This window comes from Amphiura filiformis, chromosome 3, assembly GCF_039555335.1.
Source record: "Amphiura filiformis chromosome 3, Afil_fr2py, whole genome shotgun sequence".
Classification (NCBI taxonomy): domain Eukaryota; kingdom Metazoa; phylum Echinodermata; class Ophiuroidea; order Amphilepidida; family Amphiuridae; genus Amphiura; species Amphiura filiformis.
In genome coordinates this window covers 37,755,040-37,773,222 of record NC_092630.1, presented here as the reverse complement: position 1 = coordinate 37,773,222, position 18,183 = coordinate 37,755,040, and the positions used below count along the sequence as shown (strand labels likewise).

The following is an 18,183-nucleotide window of genomic DNA, read 5'->3' as shown; positions in this document are numbered from 1 at the left end:
CCCCCTTTTTCAAACCGGCTTGTACCCAATGACCCCCTTTTTTGTGTTATGGTCCTACCTATTACCCAATGACCCCCTTTAAAAAATTCATGTACTCAATGACCCCCTTTTTCTATTTCCTGCTATACCCAATGACCCCCCCTTTTAATTCCCAAATTTAGGTGGTATTTGTGTTCGCCTCCAGAAATAATGAGATTTTTCACATTTCCAAGGTGGCCAAGTTGCTTTTACGCAGTTTGGCACTTATTTTACTCTTTTGGCAATCCTGTACTCAATGACTCCCATTCAACCAGATATATATTTTGTGACGAATCAAGATAGCGTAGGCCTACAAATAAAAACAAAATTATACACCCAAAAAAAAAGTCATACAATTTGAAAAATGCATGCATCAGGTGTGCATGAATTATGTGTTACGGTAATTTACGAAACAATGAAAATATAACTCGCTTGAATTGGAACAAATTTGATTTTTTATATAATTGATGTTTATATATTGAAGATCATGACGTATCTTTGAAATGACAATATTATTTTCGGTCCACAGAAATGAGAGCAGCAATGGACAAAAAGGATGAAATGTTGAAGCAAATAATAACAAATCAACGCCAAATCATGGGGGTATTGGTCTCCATTCAAACGGAAATTAGAACCCAAGGACGGAAGATTGATGACATGTGTCAACAGAAGTTTGACTTAAAGAAATCAAACATCTATGTAAGCATTAGTCCTATATGGTACTCTTCTTCTTCCTCTCCCTATAGACGTGAATACCATCTAATTTAACTGCCCAATTATTAAGGTAGCTGCCTCGGATAAAACAACATTGCTGGGAAATAGATCCTGTGTCAACATGGTCAAATCAAGTCTATTCATTAACGAGCGTTTATGGCGTTTCGACAGTATTTTTGTGGGACATGAGAGCACCTCAGATGTATCGAATTGCATTTTGAATCTGAAGCACGTCTTTCTGATATCAAATAATTTTCATTTTTGAAATTCACGATATAATACAAATTTTATGACAAATTATTAAAATTTGATATTTTTCAAATTTTTGATATATAACAGTCCTCGAAATAATTTTATAAATCTAATGATATATTCTTAAAGTGTATGTAGCAGGGAGGAAAAGCCGACGATCAATTGAAAATTTTGACCTTTTATATTGAAGATATGGATTTTCCCCAAAAGACCTGTCTTCAATACGAAAGGTCAACATTTTCAATTGATCGTCGGCTTTTCATCCCAGCTACATACACTTTTAAATCATCAGATTTATAAAGTTTACTTCAAGTACTGTTAAATATCAAAAATATCAATTTTAATGATTTGCCATAAAATGTGTATTAAATTGCGAATTTCAAAAATCAAAATTATTTGATATCATCAGGACATTCTTCGTATTCAGAATGCAATTCGATATGTCTGATGTGTTCTAATGTCCCAAAATAAATACTGTCCAAACGTTCATACCCCAGCCCTTAAGCTCTTGCTATCTACACTTAAGAGACATTAGTCCCAAACTTCAAGCACATGTCCCCACCTTTCCTGACGATTGGATTGATACCATTTCAGCTGTACATGTATTAGAGCATAGCTTCAACCCATATCAAGTAAATCTCTACCAGCGGGGCTGCCTTCAAAAAGGTTTTGATTTGGATCTTCGCTTAGTTTATGCAGCATTGAAGAAATTGAAAAATTGAAACTATTTCCATTTTCAAAGATTTCAGTGTCCATAGCAGCACAGACTTTAAGCCATTCTGTGGCTAATGACATCTGTACAAATATTTCATGCAACGAAATGTCCCAGAAGCTGCATTCACTGCCGATTTCTGTTTTAAGATGGATGAACTGTTTGATAGCATAAATAGCGGGTCATCAGTTAGTAAGGCAAAGTGCACAAAACCAAAGGTAGCAATAAGTGCAGATAAAATCATATCAATTTGTGGCAAGCATCAACTTTTGTGATGTTACTGATTTGGAAAGAGGAAATGTATGTCTGCATGATTTTGCAAATTAACAAAAAAAGAAAGAAGCAAACGGCCCCTATTTTAATGGTGTCATTAGCCAATAGGCATAGTAGTACAGATTTTAAGTCATTTTGTGGCTAATGGCATCAGTACAAATGTTTCAAGGAATGAAATGTCTCAGAAGCTGCATTCACTGCCACTTCAGTTTTAAGATGGATGGACTGTTTGATAAGCATTAAATATAAAATTAAATGGAGATCATCAGTTAATAAGAAAAAAGTGTACAAAACTAAAGATGACAATAAGCGGTGTTATAAGTGCAGATACAAATCATTTCAATTTGTGGCAAGCACCAACTTTTATGCTGTTCCTAATGCGCCTCATTTTAACTCACAGCTGTGATTTTAACTGATGCAATTTCACTTGACTCAAAATGACCGTTACATTATTTGCCTTGCTTAATTAGGTGACCATTCCCACAAAATTTGCAGCAGTCTATGGTGATTTGACCACCGATGACCGGGATAAACCTGAAACATTGGCTTTTATATGGGTTATCCTGGTTCCTAGTGTATTTTTATCTTCACTTTATATATCTTTTTCTTTGTCTATTGTCATATGTATATATTTTAAACTTGTAATATATATTTATGTATTTCCTATTTTTATAAATGCTCCGTTTTGTATGGAGTATTTTCTATTTTTATAATGCTCTGTTTTAAAATGGAACCAAATACAATCAATCAATCAACCAATATCTTGGCAAAACATTAACCAAGTCAGAAAGGCAATACTGCATGAGAGCTATTAGCTATTATCGCAAGTGTCAAAGAGTATCACCATTATGTATATGGAAGACGTTTCTTGATAAGAACCGTTTCTTGATAAGAATACATAACATAAAGATGGCTCACAAATTTTAAAAACCCACAGGCACAGACAGCCAGATGGATAGAAATTTTGGGTACTTAGGAAATTCGCCATTGTCCCAGTGGGTTCCATCAGAATACAGAAGGGTTGAGTTGAAGACCTTGCCCTGCTTGTAAGCAGTGTGAAAACATGGAGGTAAAAAATGATGAAACCTGTCCCTTATACATAAAATGTTATGTTGTGATCATGAAACTGATTGTCACGACAACGATTATACATTGTTGCTGGCTACAAAGAGTTGCCCAAAGTGATTACCATAACGACGAAAACGCATCATTATGGATGTATCAGTGGAGGTAGATATATCCAAATGCTCTATTAATTTTCTGACATAGTAGATATTTTGTGGAAACATGTCTCATGTTATCTTTACAATAACTTAACACAAAATTTTGATAAATTAATTAAATTAAATTTACCTGGTAACATGGCTGCTGCTTCATCCTATCATTCTGTCACAGATCTCATGCAACATCAATTTACCTTACCTAAGGCATCAGTCCAAATACTATACACTAATTTAGTTAAGTCCTGGACTAAAATACATTTTTAAACACAAGAAATGAACACCTTATAAACATGAAAATGTTAAACTGTTACATTTTAAGATAAAGCTCCTCTTTTTCCATTGAAATCGATTGAGCCATAGTACCCTAAAGAGAGACAATTATATCATGATATGCCCCTTTAATACAGATTGGTTTGTTGGCATGTATTCATGACAATACACTGATCTTCTGCATGTGCATCATAATGTGCATCCACTGAAGAATTTTGCTTTTTTTTTGTGGAATCAAATCCTGGTCTTACATAAATTACCCGTATTAATCAAATAGTACTTAAATTTTTCACACACATTTTGTCATAACAATTGCTTATATGTATGTGACCATCCACCACCACAAAGGGCCTGTAATGTAACTTCTGAAATATGGTTCATCGAATATCTTAAAAAACAACAGAAAACAAAGAATTGTCTAATGCATTGATTTGATTTTTTGCATCCCCTTTGCATCAAGCAATAGGGACGTGTAATATATCATTCCATTTAACCGTACCAATATATCAGGTTGTAAAGTTTATTGTGAGTAGGATACAAAAATGCATGCCCGTTCAATATCTCAAAAAGTAAAAATGCTGACATTACAGCCCATTCATGGTGGACAGTCACATAAGTTAATTCTCTGAGTTGTAATCTATCTACACTGCAAGTCTTAATTTATATCAACATATCTAACAGGAGTATAAAGAGTTCAGAGGCAAAAACTGATATATCAATTTTTCACGATTTGAGAAAATAGGCAAATATAACTGGTCAATATAAAGAAAATAATAAGAGCTACTTTTGATCATAGTTTAACAAATTAAGCACGAAATTTTCAATTTGAGGCTAAAATTATAAGGCATATGTGACCCGATTTGATCTACTCAGGCCAAATTCGAGACATTGATTTACTATCATTACTAACTTGCTCGGTACTCCTCAGGTCTCTTGAAAGTTGTGAACCTTTTATGTGTCCATTTTCTTTTATTTTATATTCTCATCATTTTTTGCCTATAACTCAGTTTCATTATTGCCCACTTTAGCCTGATTGGATAAAATCTGGTCACATTATGTTGGTGGCCTTAACTCAAACTGTTTTGAAAATGGTGTTTATCAGCATTTCCTTATGTACTCTTCATATGGATATTCTGCCATTTTTTTTATAATCCATCAAGGAAAATAGTGCATTCTAGATTATTGTTTGTGATACACCATGTAAACTTCATTTGTGTGTGTAGCTTGTCTGTCTATATATAGCCAAGTAAAATCAATTGCACTTTCTGTATAATCTAAATTTACCACTGCTGACTTTCTTTGGCATATTATGAACAAACCTTTGCCCAAGACACCACATTATCATTTTGATTTCAGTGTTTACCTAACAATGCCTGGAGTTCACAATATTTTGATCCGATGTGACTATCCAGTAAGGCAGAATTCATATATCATCACATATGGGACTCCTTGAATATTCTTTAAACTACTGGTTACCTTCATTTACCATAATACCACTTGGCCAGTGTATTTGGATGTACTCCAAGATTATACAAAATAACCAAAATGTTACTCAAACCAGTTGTCTGAAATGAAAATGAGAGGAGGAAAAAAAATGAATAAAGAACTCATTGCAAAGAAAAATGTGAATCATTTGCAAATAGTTACTGTATGTAGTGCAGTTTATTCATTTACAAAGTATTAAAAAGGGAAAGGTGTATCTGTTCATCAACTGGGACCAGTTTTTAAATGTCGGTGTTGTAGTGCAAGGTTGCGTATGTGTCCGAGTTTTAAAACAAGAATTGGATCATGAATTAAAGTTTTAACTTCAACACTACACTATTTTTCGCTCACCTGGAACGTTTTCACTAGTCCAATTCTGTTTTGTTTCTACAATTTCCATTCAAAATTGTCAGAAGCCCATTCTGGAGACATCTTACCCCATAATCAGACATACTTGAATTCAGGTACTTCATTTGCACAAGACAATCATGATCAATTTTGCACAAACTTTGATTTTATTATTATATTTAGAACTCACCCGCAAACATCCCAATTTCATCCATCTTCTTGCTGATGTAATAGCGCAGTCATCCTCCACAATCTTGATGTGACCTTCTTTTTGCAATTTCTTGACCTAAATAGAACAAAAGAACAATAAGCAGATTTACTAACAACAAATATGACCAAGGATGATGTGATGAAGTAACAGAAGTTTAAATGAATGCACATAGATTCTGAGTATGAATACCAGCATAAGTGGTGAGCATGATGCACACAAGGTACTAAATCTAAATATATTCCCTTTTTTCCTCTCCCTTTTGCCTTTTAAGAAGATAAAAAGTTAATTATGCAGAGATATAATAAGGTGGTGAGCCCATACATGTGTTACATGGAAAACAGGCTCTCATGTGATAAAAGTGCAATGGCAAGCAAATGCTGGTAAGATTATATATAATCTACAGACATGCTCTCATTTTAAATGTTCAGCCCAATGTCCATCTTCTTTTAACCCTAACCCCCAAGCCTATTTTGATGAAGGGGAAGGAAGAAGAGAAAACTTCTTTTCTCGGGTGCGGTTTTGAACCTGAGACCCCTCGGTCCTTATACCAACCATATTCACATTTTTGTGGTTTTCTCCATAATTGTTGTTTTTGCACCAAATCTGTATTTTATATTTAGATTCCTTGATGTCTGGCCTTAAATTAAAAAATGTTTTGCGTAAATAATTGAGCAGTTATGGCACTACTTATTACTATATGCATGTCTGAGATTGCATAGCTGCCTTTTGCTCACTGCTTTTTATACATTCATCATGATTTCTATAATTTAAAATAATCACTTACCAATTCATAATCTTCCATTAATGGAAAATCTGAAAAACCACGAACAGCATCAAATTTTTGACGGCTCATGAAGAGTGCCTGATCACCATATGGAAGCTCTATACAAAGAAATAATTGGAAAATTGTTAATGGAAGGTATATTAATATCATTCTAGCAAATCAAATTGTACCTAAATATATTTTGACTTAGTTCTTTGGAATTGCCTTTACACAGAGTAAAGTAAATATATCTTACCAAAATATTTGGCTCTTATGTTGGCCCCAAATGATATAGCTCTCATTTGTAATTTGAAAAACCATGAACAGTTATAATCCAAGCTGAAATAAAACATGATGTAGCAAAATGTTGATCTTCTTGGGAAAAATAAGTACTTAGTTGATTATTGTTGACAATCCTCAACTCTACATAGTGGAGAACATCCCAAATATGTGACCGTACAGCTCGAATGAGCCGTAAATTCCCTAAATTGTATTCCGAGTTACAGTGTAAAATGTGTACGAAGGTCGTATTCATCGGTAACTTAAACTGGCACGACATCTATCTCATTTTGATAGTCAAACACCAATCAATAATCCTATTATTGAAGAGGATAATAAGCTTCTACCTTAGATGGCAATAGAATTTTTAATAGCTCTGGTCTTTGTTTGCTTTGACTAAATCCTGTATATTTTCTAAACACGAAATAAAACAATTTTGACCGGGGGAGGAACTTTACGGCTCATTCGCCGTGACAGGTCACATATTTGAAATGCCTCAGCAGTTATCCTGCATACACCTTGGGTTATAATTAAGGACATGTTTGTCAAATCTTGGTAATAACCTTGTATCAGATCAAAATTTGAACAGAACTTACAAGAAATCACAGATTTAAGTCTTATGAGGGCAGTCATACTGCTGGTCAAACCTTGCTAGCATCTCAACAGCAATAATCATGATATTAATCTTGAATCATGGATGACACCTATAATTAAGATCATCTGAGCCCACTCTGTTAGCACATACATTTGTGTCAAGCGTACAACATAATGACCACAGCTATGGAGTACATCTGACCATTTGAGAATGGAACAATCACAGTTGTAGATTGTGATCAAGGTATTCCGCGAAAAGTGCGCTTGACACAGTGTACCCAGGTACCTGCTCTCATGATCGCAAATATAATGTTATGATATTGAAATACTCCAGCAGCAATGATAAGGCTCAAGATACTTTCTTCAAATTTGGTAGCAACCTTGTATTTTTTTGTACCTCTATATAATTTTGAAGCACAATAAGGCTAAGCACAAAGATGGCTTTCACATACTTAATGATGTGTGTAGGTTTGAAGACAACAAACCTTTTTTTTTGGGGGGGGGCCTCCCTTTTGGCTCGCCAAAAATTGCTTGCCAAATGTTGCATTTGGAAGCAGCCTTTTCAAATTTTGATACAGCCTGGATCTTGCACAACTACAAACCTTGTATCATGGAATATATCTAACTCAAATCCGAATGCTCCAGCAGCCACCCCAGGTATACCAAGGTTTATTAGAATGTGTTGGTCAAATCGTGGTGGTAGTCTGGTATCCGCATGAAGGAATAAGAAATTGTCTCCACTAGCTTCTTTCACCCCAGAGTTTTGCTGTTTGCCTCTACCTGTAGATAATATAGATACAAAAAAATTGTGATCTAAAATCATGGAAAAATAATATTGCACTACACTTTTACTGTCTTTTGGTGAATCTCTGCCCAAACTCCCAAACTTTAATGTTGGAAAAAATCATATTGTCATCAGGTGGGATACAGTGTGGAGTCTGTACACTCCTTCATAATTGATATGACACGCATTTGAATTGTTTTGACCAATCCGATCGTGCCAACTATTTTATTCACTGATTGCAGCTAGTCAAACATTATTTCCAATTTTATATTATAATACAGTTATTATAATCATAATATTGCAAGTGAATAATGTTGCAATTTGTTTGCCATCATTATTTTAACATTAATTGATTGGATCAGGCAGGTTTTAATTAAAACAAAACATTCAGAACACTATTTAATTCCAGTCATCCAAAGTTCCCTACATTTATGCAAAAAGTTTTGTTTTCAATGACCCAATGCCAAAGATTTTAACAACTTTAGATACTATTTATTACAGACAATTCTTGCGTTTCACAATATGATGCGTTGCCAGCGGTTGCTCTTGGCAGTCAAAATTTTTGACTCCAGAGCCCTGGGCTCCAGAGTCAACATCGCCGTTCTACAATCAAGTACAAATTTGCTGGGACACTTTCATAGTTCAATGACCCTCCCCGCACTCCTTATTCAATGTTGTATACCAAACGCCTCATTTTTTTTAATGGCCTATATTGTAGCTGCTATTGAATTTTCACACAAGTGTAATAATAAATATGTTGGAACCAGCTCCACAAAGGATTCCCTGTGATGAATAGATAGAAAATGGATCTACTATAATTGTAAATTGTTGTTTTAGTGTGCACTGTGCATTCGCATGTAACATCATTATAATGACAACCCCACAATGATGTATGTTCCTGTGGTCAATGCAATTTTTGACAACGCTCACTACCATTCACAAGATGTTTAAGATAGTTGCTAACCTTAAAAATGGTACATTAACTTGTCTGGGTTGCTCCCTCACTTGGTCTTCAAAAGTGAAAAATTCTTTTGTTTTTGGACTTGTACAATGAACCATATATCTATTTTTCTCCCTTAGTAAACAGGTCTCAAAAAATGGATGTGTGTTATGATGAAAGTTTTGACCAATTATAATTTTGTTTTTCACTAAAAAAAATATCAAAATTATGGCACTGTGAAGTAATTGAGTGGTTTTTTTTTACCTACCTTTAATGCCTTTAACAAGCTTTATTTTGATGTCAGTGTTTGTCCTGGCAAACTCCTCAACTTTCTCTGCTGTGTCATCAGTGCTGCCACCATCACTTACTATTATTTCAGTGTATTTGGGATACGAACAATTCTGTAATAATATAATGCACAATATGCAACTGATAAGGCAAAAATATGATTGTCACAATATGTGAAGATTTTAAAATCCAATGCGCAATCCATCCCACCACTCAAACGCAGTAAAGACAAGTTTGAGATGCCCAAAGGTTGCATATTTATGCATGAAATGAACTATTTTCACTAAATTTAAAAAGATAATTATATGTTTTTATTTTGTATATGTGTGGGGTGCATCTCTTTCACCATCAATCATGGACATTCAAATGAATTTATACTTGCATAAAAGGGGGAGGGGTGCACAGGGGCCTCAAGGAAGAACAGATGATTAATTGTGTTTTCAACTGATTGAGTGTCCCAGGTTAAAGAAGAAATAAAACAAAAACAAACAAACAAACAGGAAATAAAACAATCATTGACACTCTTCATTCAGGATCTGATGGAAATCTATTGATCTCAACATGACTTGGTGATCACTCTGGTGGAATATATTGGTCCTCTCGGTGAACCTTGGGGACAAATAGATTCCACCAGATCCCTCATGGGTAGTATATTTGTATAATATCTTACTTTGAAAACATTGCTAAGCGTTTCTGCGATATTGTTGGCTTCATTCAACACTGGGATAATGATGGATAACACAGGTTCCTTAATCTGTTTCACACTTATTCCTATTTTCTCAAATTCCCCCAAGTCTTCTGGATAGTCCTGGAGAAAATAAAGGCAAATTGTGTTACTCAAATCATATCAAATTACTTTCCTCACAACACATTCGACCTTGTCCAATAGTATAGTTTCAACATAGAATTTACTTTACATTCATAACCTCATTAATAAACGCGATGCGTGCGATCCAATTACATTTAGTTATTTGTGAAAACGTGAATACAAATCAAGGTCATTAATATCTCACAATTGACCGCAAAATGCGTAATTGTTCTATGTCGCATACAATTGACCGGCGCTTATGCGTGTTGTTGAGCGTCGAACAAACTGCGCGCGCTGACTGCCGTATTTGGATTGCGCGCTACCATATTTGCACAGATTGTGATACGCACTTTTGTTATTGGTCGTCCTGTTTAGCCTGATCGATTTTTAGAAAGGGAAGGGAATCTATTTTAATCAACTTTTGAGCATAATTTTGTGTTATTTTGTAAGGTGAAGAGATTAAAGTGACGGTTATGAATGAGGTTAATAACCAAAGGCAAAATGTTTAGATTTTTCACAATGTCCTCCAAATAACCGATGCTTGCAGTTATTAACCTCTAATTAATTTTGATTGCTAACTTGCCCATGTATAGGTCTATACTGTGAAACTAAATGAGCCCATGGGTTAAATGTTTAAAGTTAAATGGATTTGTCTGAATTCTTACCACATCTTGTAATATCCAACTAGGGTTAACAGTAGAGAGATCTTCCACCTTGATTCCATGTGATTCAGCAACTTGCTTCTGTTGGTTAAATACTTTTTCAGTACCCCAGTCCATGCCTTCAAACAGACTACCTTGAATGGTAAACACATATGTATGGTTTCATGTTAGAATCATTGGAAGGCATACATGTCATTTGGTCTTTTTCAATGAATAAGCAGGTGTTATCTAGTACCATTGAAGACAATAGGTCGGCCCTGATTTGGTAAAATGATCTAACTTGGAAATCGCTGTTTTGAGAAAAAGAGCTTTTAAGTTTGAACACTTGACGTTTTTCTTTTTGTATAAAAGAAATTATTAAACACATCTAATATCTTAGAAAATATAACAATCTTTTTATTTGCAAAAGTTTGGCTAATTTGGTTGAGTAATTTTGAAATAACAACCATTTTTAGGGAGTTAGATTCTTTTGCACTGTTTTACCTTGTAACAAAAATAAACAAAGCGAGACTCATTTATTTGGTAAAATGATCTATCTTGAGATAGGTTGTTTTGCCGTATTATCATTAATGTGTTCTGGCGCTCTATTGATCTTGGCTAATGCGGTAAAATGATCTAACTTTGAGATAGGTCATTTTACCATATTAAATACACGGAAAGTGACAAAAAAGTGCCAAGAAAGGTTCTGCTATCTTTAAAATGAAGCATGGTGGTGATTTGAGGATGTCACCAATGGAAAGAGCACCCTCATATTACCCAAAATATGGATTTATCTCAAAATGTCCAAATTTCAAGTTAGATCATTTTACCAAATCAGGGCCGAGGTATAATTCAAAGATCTCATTGATGGGGAAAATTTTCCATATGGTAGTATGTACAAATACAAGTGAAGTTAATTAAAACCCAACACCACCTACCTACATCATCCCTGAGATGTTTGTACACTTTTGTGTTCAATCCCACTAGATAATAGCCTCCATCTTTGGCTGGACCAATTATCATTTCACCGTTGTTTCTCAAGGTGCTCATGGCCGATGTTAGGAGGTCTGGAGTTATACCAGGAATGTCACTACCAATCTGAAAAAATATAAAATGTATACTAGAAGTGACGCACTTAACACAATGGTCATTCATTTGATGGTTAAAACACAGTATTTTTAATTTTATACAGTAGCATTCTTTTTAAATTTTTTTCACTGAATTATGAAACAGGTGTTTCAGACTTTTATCATGCTTTTCATTTTAACTGAATTATACAACAACAAAGTTGAGATGATCCTGATGAATTTAGGTTTTGCTAATTCAAACAGAACATGCTGATACATACAAAGCATAATGTAGTGAAGTACAACTGATTTTTTCATAAATGACTGTATTTTCTGTGGTGAAAATGATCATAGGGCAGCAGAATAAAAAAACTCTCCCTTGATGCATAAAGAATCAGTCTGTGTTCCAACACTTTGAGGGTGTTATATGAGAATGGCAACTACAGTTCTTGATCATGATATTTCTAGATTTGGATGGCCTCCCTCACTAAATGGCTCAAAATATGCTAAGGTGTCATATTATATAGCCATATATTTTGACATCTTTTTTTAAAAATAATAATTATAGAAATGGAATATTTGCTAGTTTAGTGGCAAGTTTAGGTAGTAAAGACATAGCATACACAATTTAAGTAAAATCCTTTCTCTAAATAATAAAAAATAATAAAAAATAGCTGTAAAAATGCCTATTTTTACACTTTTATTTGTAACATGCCAAGAGACGCCTTTTTTCAACAGCTTTTAATTTTTTTATGGATCCTTATAGAAATTCATGTGACCTGTTTCCCAAAATGGTGCAGTAAACCAATCAAAAAAACAGAAAGAGGCATTATGAATTATAAGTTAACAGATCAAAAAAGGATTTAAAAGTTTGCCTTATGCGTATGTTACTATTGTCTGTCAAACTTTTGATTGATTTTGAAGTCCCTCAGTTTTTTATAAACAAAGACTTGAAGCATAAACTAAAGGGTAAATCTATTGTAAATAACTTAATTTCTCCATATTATAATCAATTTGTAAGTGGCTGCCATCTTTTTTGAACATATAACAATTTTAAAATTTTTCTTGAAATGTCTGTCAAATAGTAACATACGCAAGACGGTGCTGTAATTCCTGCTAAACTAGGGTGATACAGCTAATTATGCTACATGACATAGCATTTAGCTCCACCTAGCTTTGTGGCACTATCACTTTGTGAGGAGAAGCTTTTTTGATGACACAATCCATTGTTAAGTGTTGTCTGTCAAACATTTGTACGCAAGTAACATACATGTACGCAAGATTTGTATGTGTCTGTCAAAAGTAACATACGCAATACGTTTAAAAAAATTAAAAATCACTTGATGTTCACATTATGATGATAGTTTAGAGTTTATAAAAGTGTTTTAAAACATGTGATTTATAAACTGCATGTGATCTTTATTCAATTTCCCATCTTGAACTACTGTTTTTGCCAAATTATTATTCTGTATGTTACATTTGACAGACATCTTATGTATGTTATGGCTTGACAGACACACATATTTTATTTATAACAATTTATCCTCCTTATTGTAATATTTGGACACATTTTTTCCACAATCAGTTGCTGTAGGTCCTACACCTAAATAACCACAAAATACCTTATGTAATACTTTATAAATTTTTATTTGATTGCAGAAAATCATCAAAATTGTGTCTGTCAAATATAACGTCACGCAAGGGCTAGAAAATTAAATTTGTGAAGTAAATGGTCTATAACTTATCTTTCTTTTAGTGTATTATGAACGATATATGTGCATACTATAATTTAAACCTGGTTGGAGACCAAAAGAAAAGAGCTGGAAAAATAATTGTGTGTTACACTTTTATGACACCTTAGCTTATTTTGAGCCAATATAGGGATACTCTTTGTCATCCACATCCAGCATGTTGTTGATTAAATGCAATTTTAGACAGGATTGTGGGCCAATTTAAAATTCCAATAAAATTAAGGTAAATTACTGTAAGTGTAAGCTCCTTTGTGGTGTTCCAGGGTAAAAACCCCTGCACTTATGATTCCAAAATTAATTACTTCACCTATTTTCAAGGGCTCCTTATAAATTCATTCATACTATTTCTCAATTATATACAATGTAGACCCCAAGAGGAGTTAACATTTACATTGAAAAAAAGCTATCATAAACTATAGGAATACATAACTAGCATGATTGAATAAGACTCACCACATCATTATAACATCATTTGAATGTTCTCTCACAAAACTGCTATAATAACACACGTTAAAGAAAACTATTACTAATACATTAACTACCATAAATACTTACTATAACAACTCTTTGTGCACCCTTCTCAAATGCTTTGTTAAAAGCACCAGCCATTTTCTGTCCAAGATGTCCAGCATCCTGCTCTGACCAGGACATTCTAAATTGTTTTGATTTCTTTCTCCATCCAAGCCAGTAATCCATGTCTTCCTGACTACCACCATGGTATTTGACCTCAACCCAGCGACATGGGTTCAGCTCTTGAAATACAAGTAACTGATCTAACATGTAATCACTCTGCAAGAATAACGGTCAAATTAAAATCATATTCACAGAATATTAATTGTGAAAATTCTGATTCCATGTATAGTAGTTGCATGCATATTGGATTGTATGGGAATGAAAATAATGCAAATCTGAAATTCTGCAAATTAAGGCATGAAATCTAATAAAAATTGATAATAATATGCATCTTCAAAGTATGAGTGTTGCAAACAGGGATCAAAATACACGGGGCTAAGGGCAATTCGCCCCCAAATTTTCCAAAATAGCCCCCTTGGAAAAAAAATTGTCAATGGCAAAATACATACATGATGACTATTGTTCATGGAATCTGTCACAAATAGCCCTCGTAATCAAAAAACTATTTTGTGGCCTGGTTGCAAAGGTTTGCAAATGTAGTGCTTAGTACACAAAATGGACGCAATGCATAGCAAACATGCATCAGACACAATATGGCAAAAAAAAATCCAAATGTACTATTTTCCCACCAAGATTGACACACAAATGTCAGTCAGGGTTCTTCTAGCTCCAATTCTGTGATGCTATCAGACATCTCACAGCAGAGATGAGGAAAAAACAACAAATCCAAATGTTTGAATGTCTTCAGCTCAAAGTGAAATGAAAATCAGTTAAATATTGATAATAATACTCTTGGTATGGATTCACCAAATCTGATCAAATTATACAAGTGTAACACTACCCACTTTATTAATTAATACATATCTATGATCCATTGTTCAGGAATACTTTTTAAAAGGGTTCAATCACATCCGCATTGCAAATCGTTCCGAGGAGACAAAAATAATGTTCTAAAATAAAAATTTGTGTTTTAAACAATATCACACACTGATTTGTACTTCGGTATTATAAATCTTTGTCTTACCATGATATTCTGAACTCTGGCAGCTCCTTGTTCACCTAACTCTCCAATGAGTCTTGTTTTAGTTGTCCCTTGTTTTGGATACCTTGACATCAGGATGATGTGTGCATGATAACCACTGCCTTGCTCTTGCTTCCCCCATTTCTTCTTTGCAAGCAGAATCAATGGTGCTGCAAGTACGGCTGTAATAGCATATATCCCAATTGATGAATTCCACAAAGCTGACATATCTGCCAAAAATTAATTCCAAATAAATACAAATGATTGATTTACATCCACAGGTTTTCTTTTGATCCCAAACCGCCTAATCCCAGTAAACAAAGACCTGTTATGTCAGTCTCAACGCAAAAGTAAAAGTAAAACTAATTTACCCCTTCTCGCCAGGGGTAAATTAGTTTTACATTTTCGGGCAAAGCAAAAGTAAAACTTATTTACCCCTGGCGAGAAGTGGACGATCCCAATTGGGAGTGGCAAGCTGTTTCTGGGTTAGGTCGTTGCTAGCCACTTGTTGTGTTTGTTGTGGTTTTGGCATGGCCAAGGATCCAATGGGATACGCCGATTTTGCAAGATCTGGGAGCGCAATTGGGTGTGATGAATGTCATTCCAACAAGTTAACATCGGGAAAAATTTCCGCACCCACCAATCCCAATAAGGGTATGGGCGATGAAAAGTGTACTATTAGTGAGCACATAATTAAGAGTGATAATTCACTCTCCTTTAAGAGGGTCCGCCGGTACGGTACTATACCCCTGTGGTAAATTTGTGACTATATTTGCATTTGTGCAAAATAATAACACACTGGTAACAATAACAACAGTATATGAGATAGGAAATGAGGTACATCCTAGCGGTACCTTATTTCTTATCATAAATAACGAACAGCTTGTCTTGGGCCACTGAAATTCCAGTGTAGTACCGTATTCATCCGAGTCTAGTCCCACGTTCGAGGATAGTGAGTCCCACCCCCATTTTTCGAAAAATTCCAGAATTTTTTTAAAGTTTTTTTTTTTGGTTTGGAGTGTCCCTGGACCTAAACCTAGATGCTAAGATCATTCATGGTTGACCTAAAAAAATTAAAAATAAAATTAAAAAATTCAAGATGTTTTGTGTTTTGTATTCATGTCATACTCTATTAATGATTTCAAAATGCATTGAATTTGAATGCATTTTGAAATCATTAATAGAGTATGACATGAATACAAATTATCAATTTTCATATTAAAAACACAAAACATCTTGATTTTTTTAGGTCAACCATGAATGATCCTAGCATCTAGGTTTAGGTCCAGGGACACTCCCAAAACCGAAAAAAAATAAAAATTTGAAATTCTAGTATAATCCCACCCCCCAATTGTGAAAAAATTTCACCTAAAAAACGGGTGGGACTATACTCGGACCAATACGGTAATTGGATTCCTTGCCCCTATAGGCCCCCTACATAACTTTTGTTACCAGTGTTTTATTAGTTTTTGAGAAAAATGCAAAAATAGACACAAATTTATCGAGGGGTGTAGTACCACCTTAAGTAAAGGGAAATATAGAGTTCTAAGACTACTGTCTGTTCAATTAGCTTAGATTCTTGAATTTTTAAGATATTTGAAAAAATAAAAACTTGTGGCCAAAGTCATCAAAGAAAAGGGTTAGCCCAGCCTTAGACCTAACGTGATTTATACTTTTCAAATTCAAAAGTTCAATTTAAAACCCCATTTCTTTTCAATTTTGGTCTTTTCCCGCGATATTTTTATACAAAGCTGTAGAACGTCGGGTACCATAAACTTTTTGAATCAATCCATTTAGAGCAATGGGGACGAATGTCACAATGCGCAGAGATAGTATTTATTACAGTTCAGTGACAAACACTCAAACAGAAACAAATGAAGTGTACAAAAATGTATTATAAAATGTCTATGACTATAATATTTACAGTAATTTCTTGGCCAAACTGGAACATGCGCTGCGTTGCGTCCATGTAGCGTGCATTAAGCGTGTACCGTGCACGCAATGTAAGGCGCGTGTATGCTTTCTTCTGTACCGCGTTATATTCGCGCGTGTTTAACGCGGAGCCACTAGCGTTTATAGTGTTCCAGTTTGGCCATGAAATTACTGTAAATATTATATGTTTCATTAGCATGTTAATTTCTAATTGTCCTTAGATGATTTAAGATACCAACACACTCTAGCATCAATCAAATGCGTATATATATATGCAAATTCGAAGCTCGAGTTCTTGAGTAAGCTGGGCCATGACATAATCATAAAACACCAATTTGGTGTTTTCCGCTCCTCGTAATATGTGTCTTATGAACCAGGGCTAGCAATGCATGGTCACTGATAATAAAGATGTTATGTAGTACTACCATGACCATGATTATACTACAACTGTATTTTTTCTCATCAGATCAGTGTCAGTGATGATCTACATGTCTATAAAATTTGCAGTAAAGTTATTTTCAATAAACTTCCGTGGTCCAAGCTGTGCGCCAAGCGTCTACGAGCGTACACACACAAAAAATAAGCAATCACGTTGATTGGCTGATCAACGCACTTGACAACAAGTCGGTTGACCCATTGGTTGTCTGTTCGGCGCGTAGTAGGCGACCTTGTCACTTTTACGCGATCGCAATTCACCAACGCGTACCCCGACCACGAAAGCAATAAAAAAACAACTAATACACAATTTCACAAACAGGGCAAAGTCCACTTTCTAAGTTCTGGTCCCAGGCGCACGCGGGCCATGATGATGATGCTTGCACATGCATGACAATGTAATTGACATTGAATGCCAATGTAAATTGTAAATCATGAAATACACATCACCTCAGCTCATTCACCATGTTTACCACCTGCATGTCATGTGATGTCGTCTGCTCAACACATACATCATGTACATCAAATGCACATTTTAATAAGCTTAAAATTTTGACAGGCTACCTCTTATCCACGGTGTGGCATGTACTGCTTTCTGTTCACAACTCCTCAACTCATATATCTGCAGAAATCGGTACTCTCAGTTTAATGAAAATGGCAGATAATTACTAAAATTTGCTGATTTATTATGCCAAACTTTCGGACCAAACTTCGGTCTTTGAAAGCTGTTCTGCGCAAGCGCGT

General features: G+C 34.6%; 1 protein-coding gene across 1 annotated transcript; it reads right to left on the bottom strand.

The window, feature by feature from the left end:
* Positions 1 to 1,379: 1,379 nt before the first annotated feature.
* LOC140148461 (uncharacterized) lies at positions 1,380 to 18,171 on the bottom strand. Its single transcript, XM_072170416.1, has 12 exons — positions 18,004 to 18,171; positions 15,076 to 15,302; positions 13,974 to 14,207; positions 11,539 to 11,698; positions 10,625 to 10,755; positions 9,822 to 9,959; positions 9,132 to 9,264; positions 7,742 to 7,919; positions 6,523 to 6,605; positions 6,288 to 6,385; positions 5,483 to 5,578; positions 1,380 to 5,027 (listed from the first exon to the last, which is right to left on the bottom strand). The coding sequence occupies exons 2-12, from the start codon at positions 15,298 to 15,300 to the stop codon at positions 4,941 to 4,943; spliced, it is 1,563 nt and encodes a 520-aa protein (XP_072026517.1). The 5' UTR covers positions 15,301 to 15,302; positions 18,004 to 18,171; the 3' UTR covers positions 1,380 to 4,940.
* Positions 18,172 to 18,183: the final 12 nt, after the last annotated feature.

Bases quoted from the DNA above. Each gene is read 5' to 3' on its own strand.
- LOC140148461 (XM_072170416.1), bottom strand. From the start codon at position 15,300: ATGTCAGCTTTGTGGAATTCATCAATTGGGATATATGCTATTACAGCC. The intron at 9,265-9,821 runs GTAAGATATTAT...ATATTATTACAG, and splicing joins CGCTTAGCAATGTTTTCAAA to AATTGTTCGTATCCCAAATA. The intron at 6,386-6,522 runs GTAAGATATATT...TTCTTTGTATAG, and splicing joins CATAAGAGCCAAATATTTTG to AGCTTCCATATGGTGATCAG.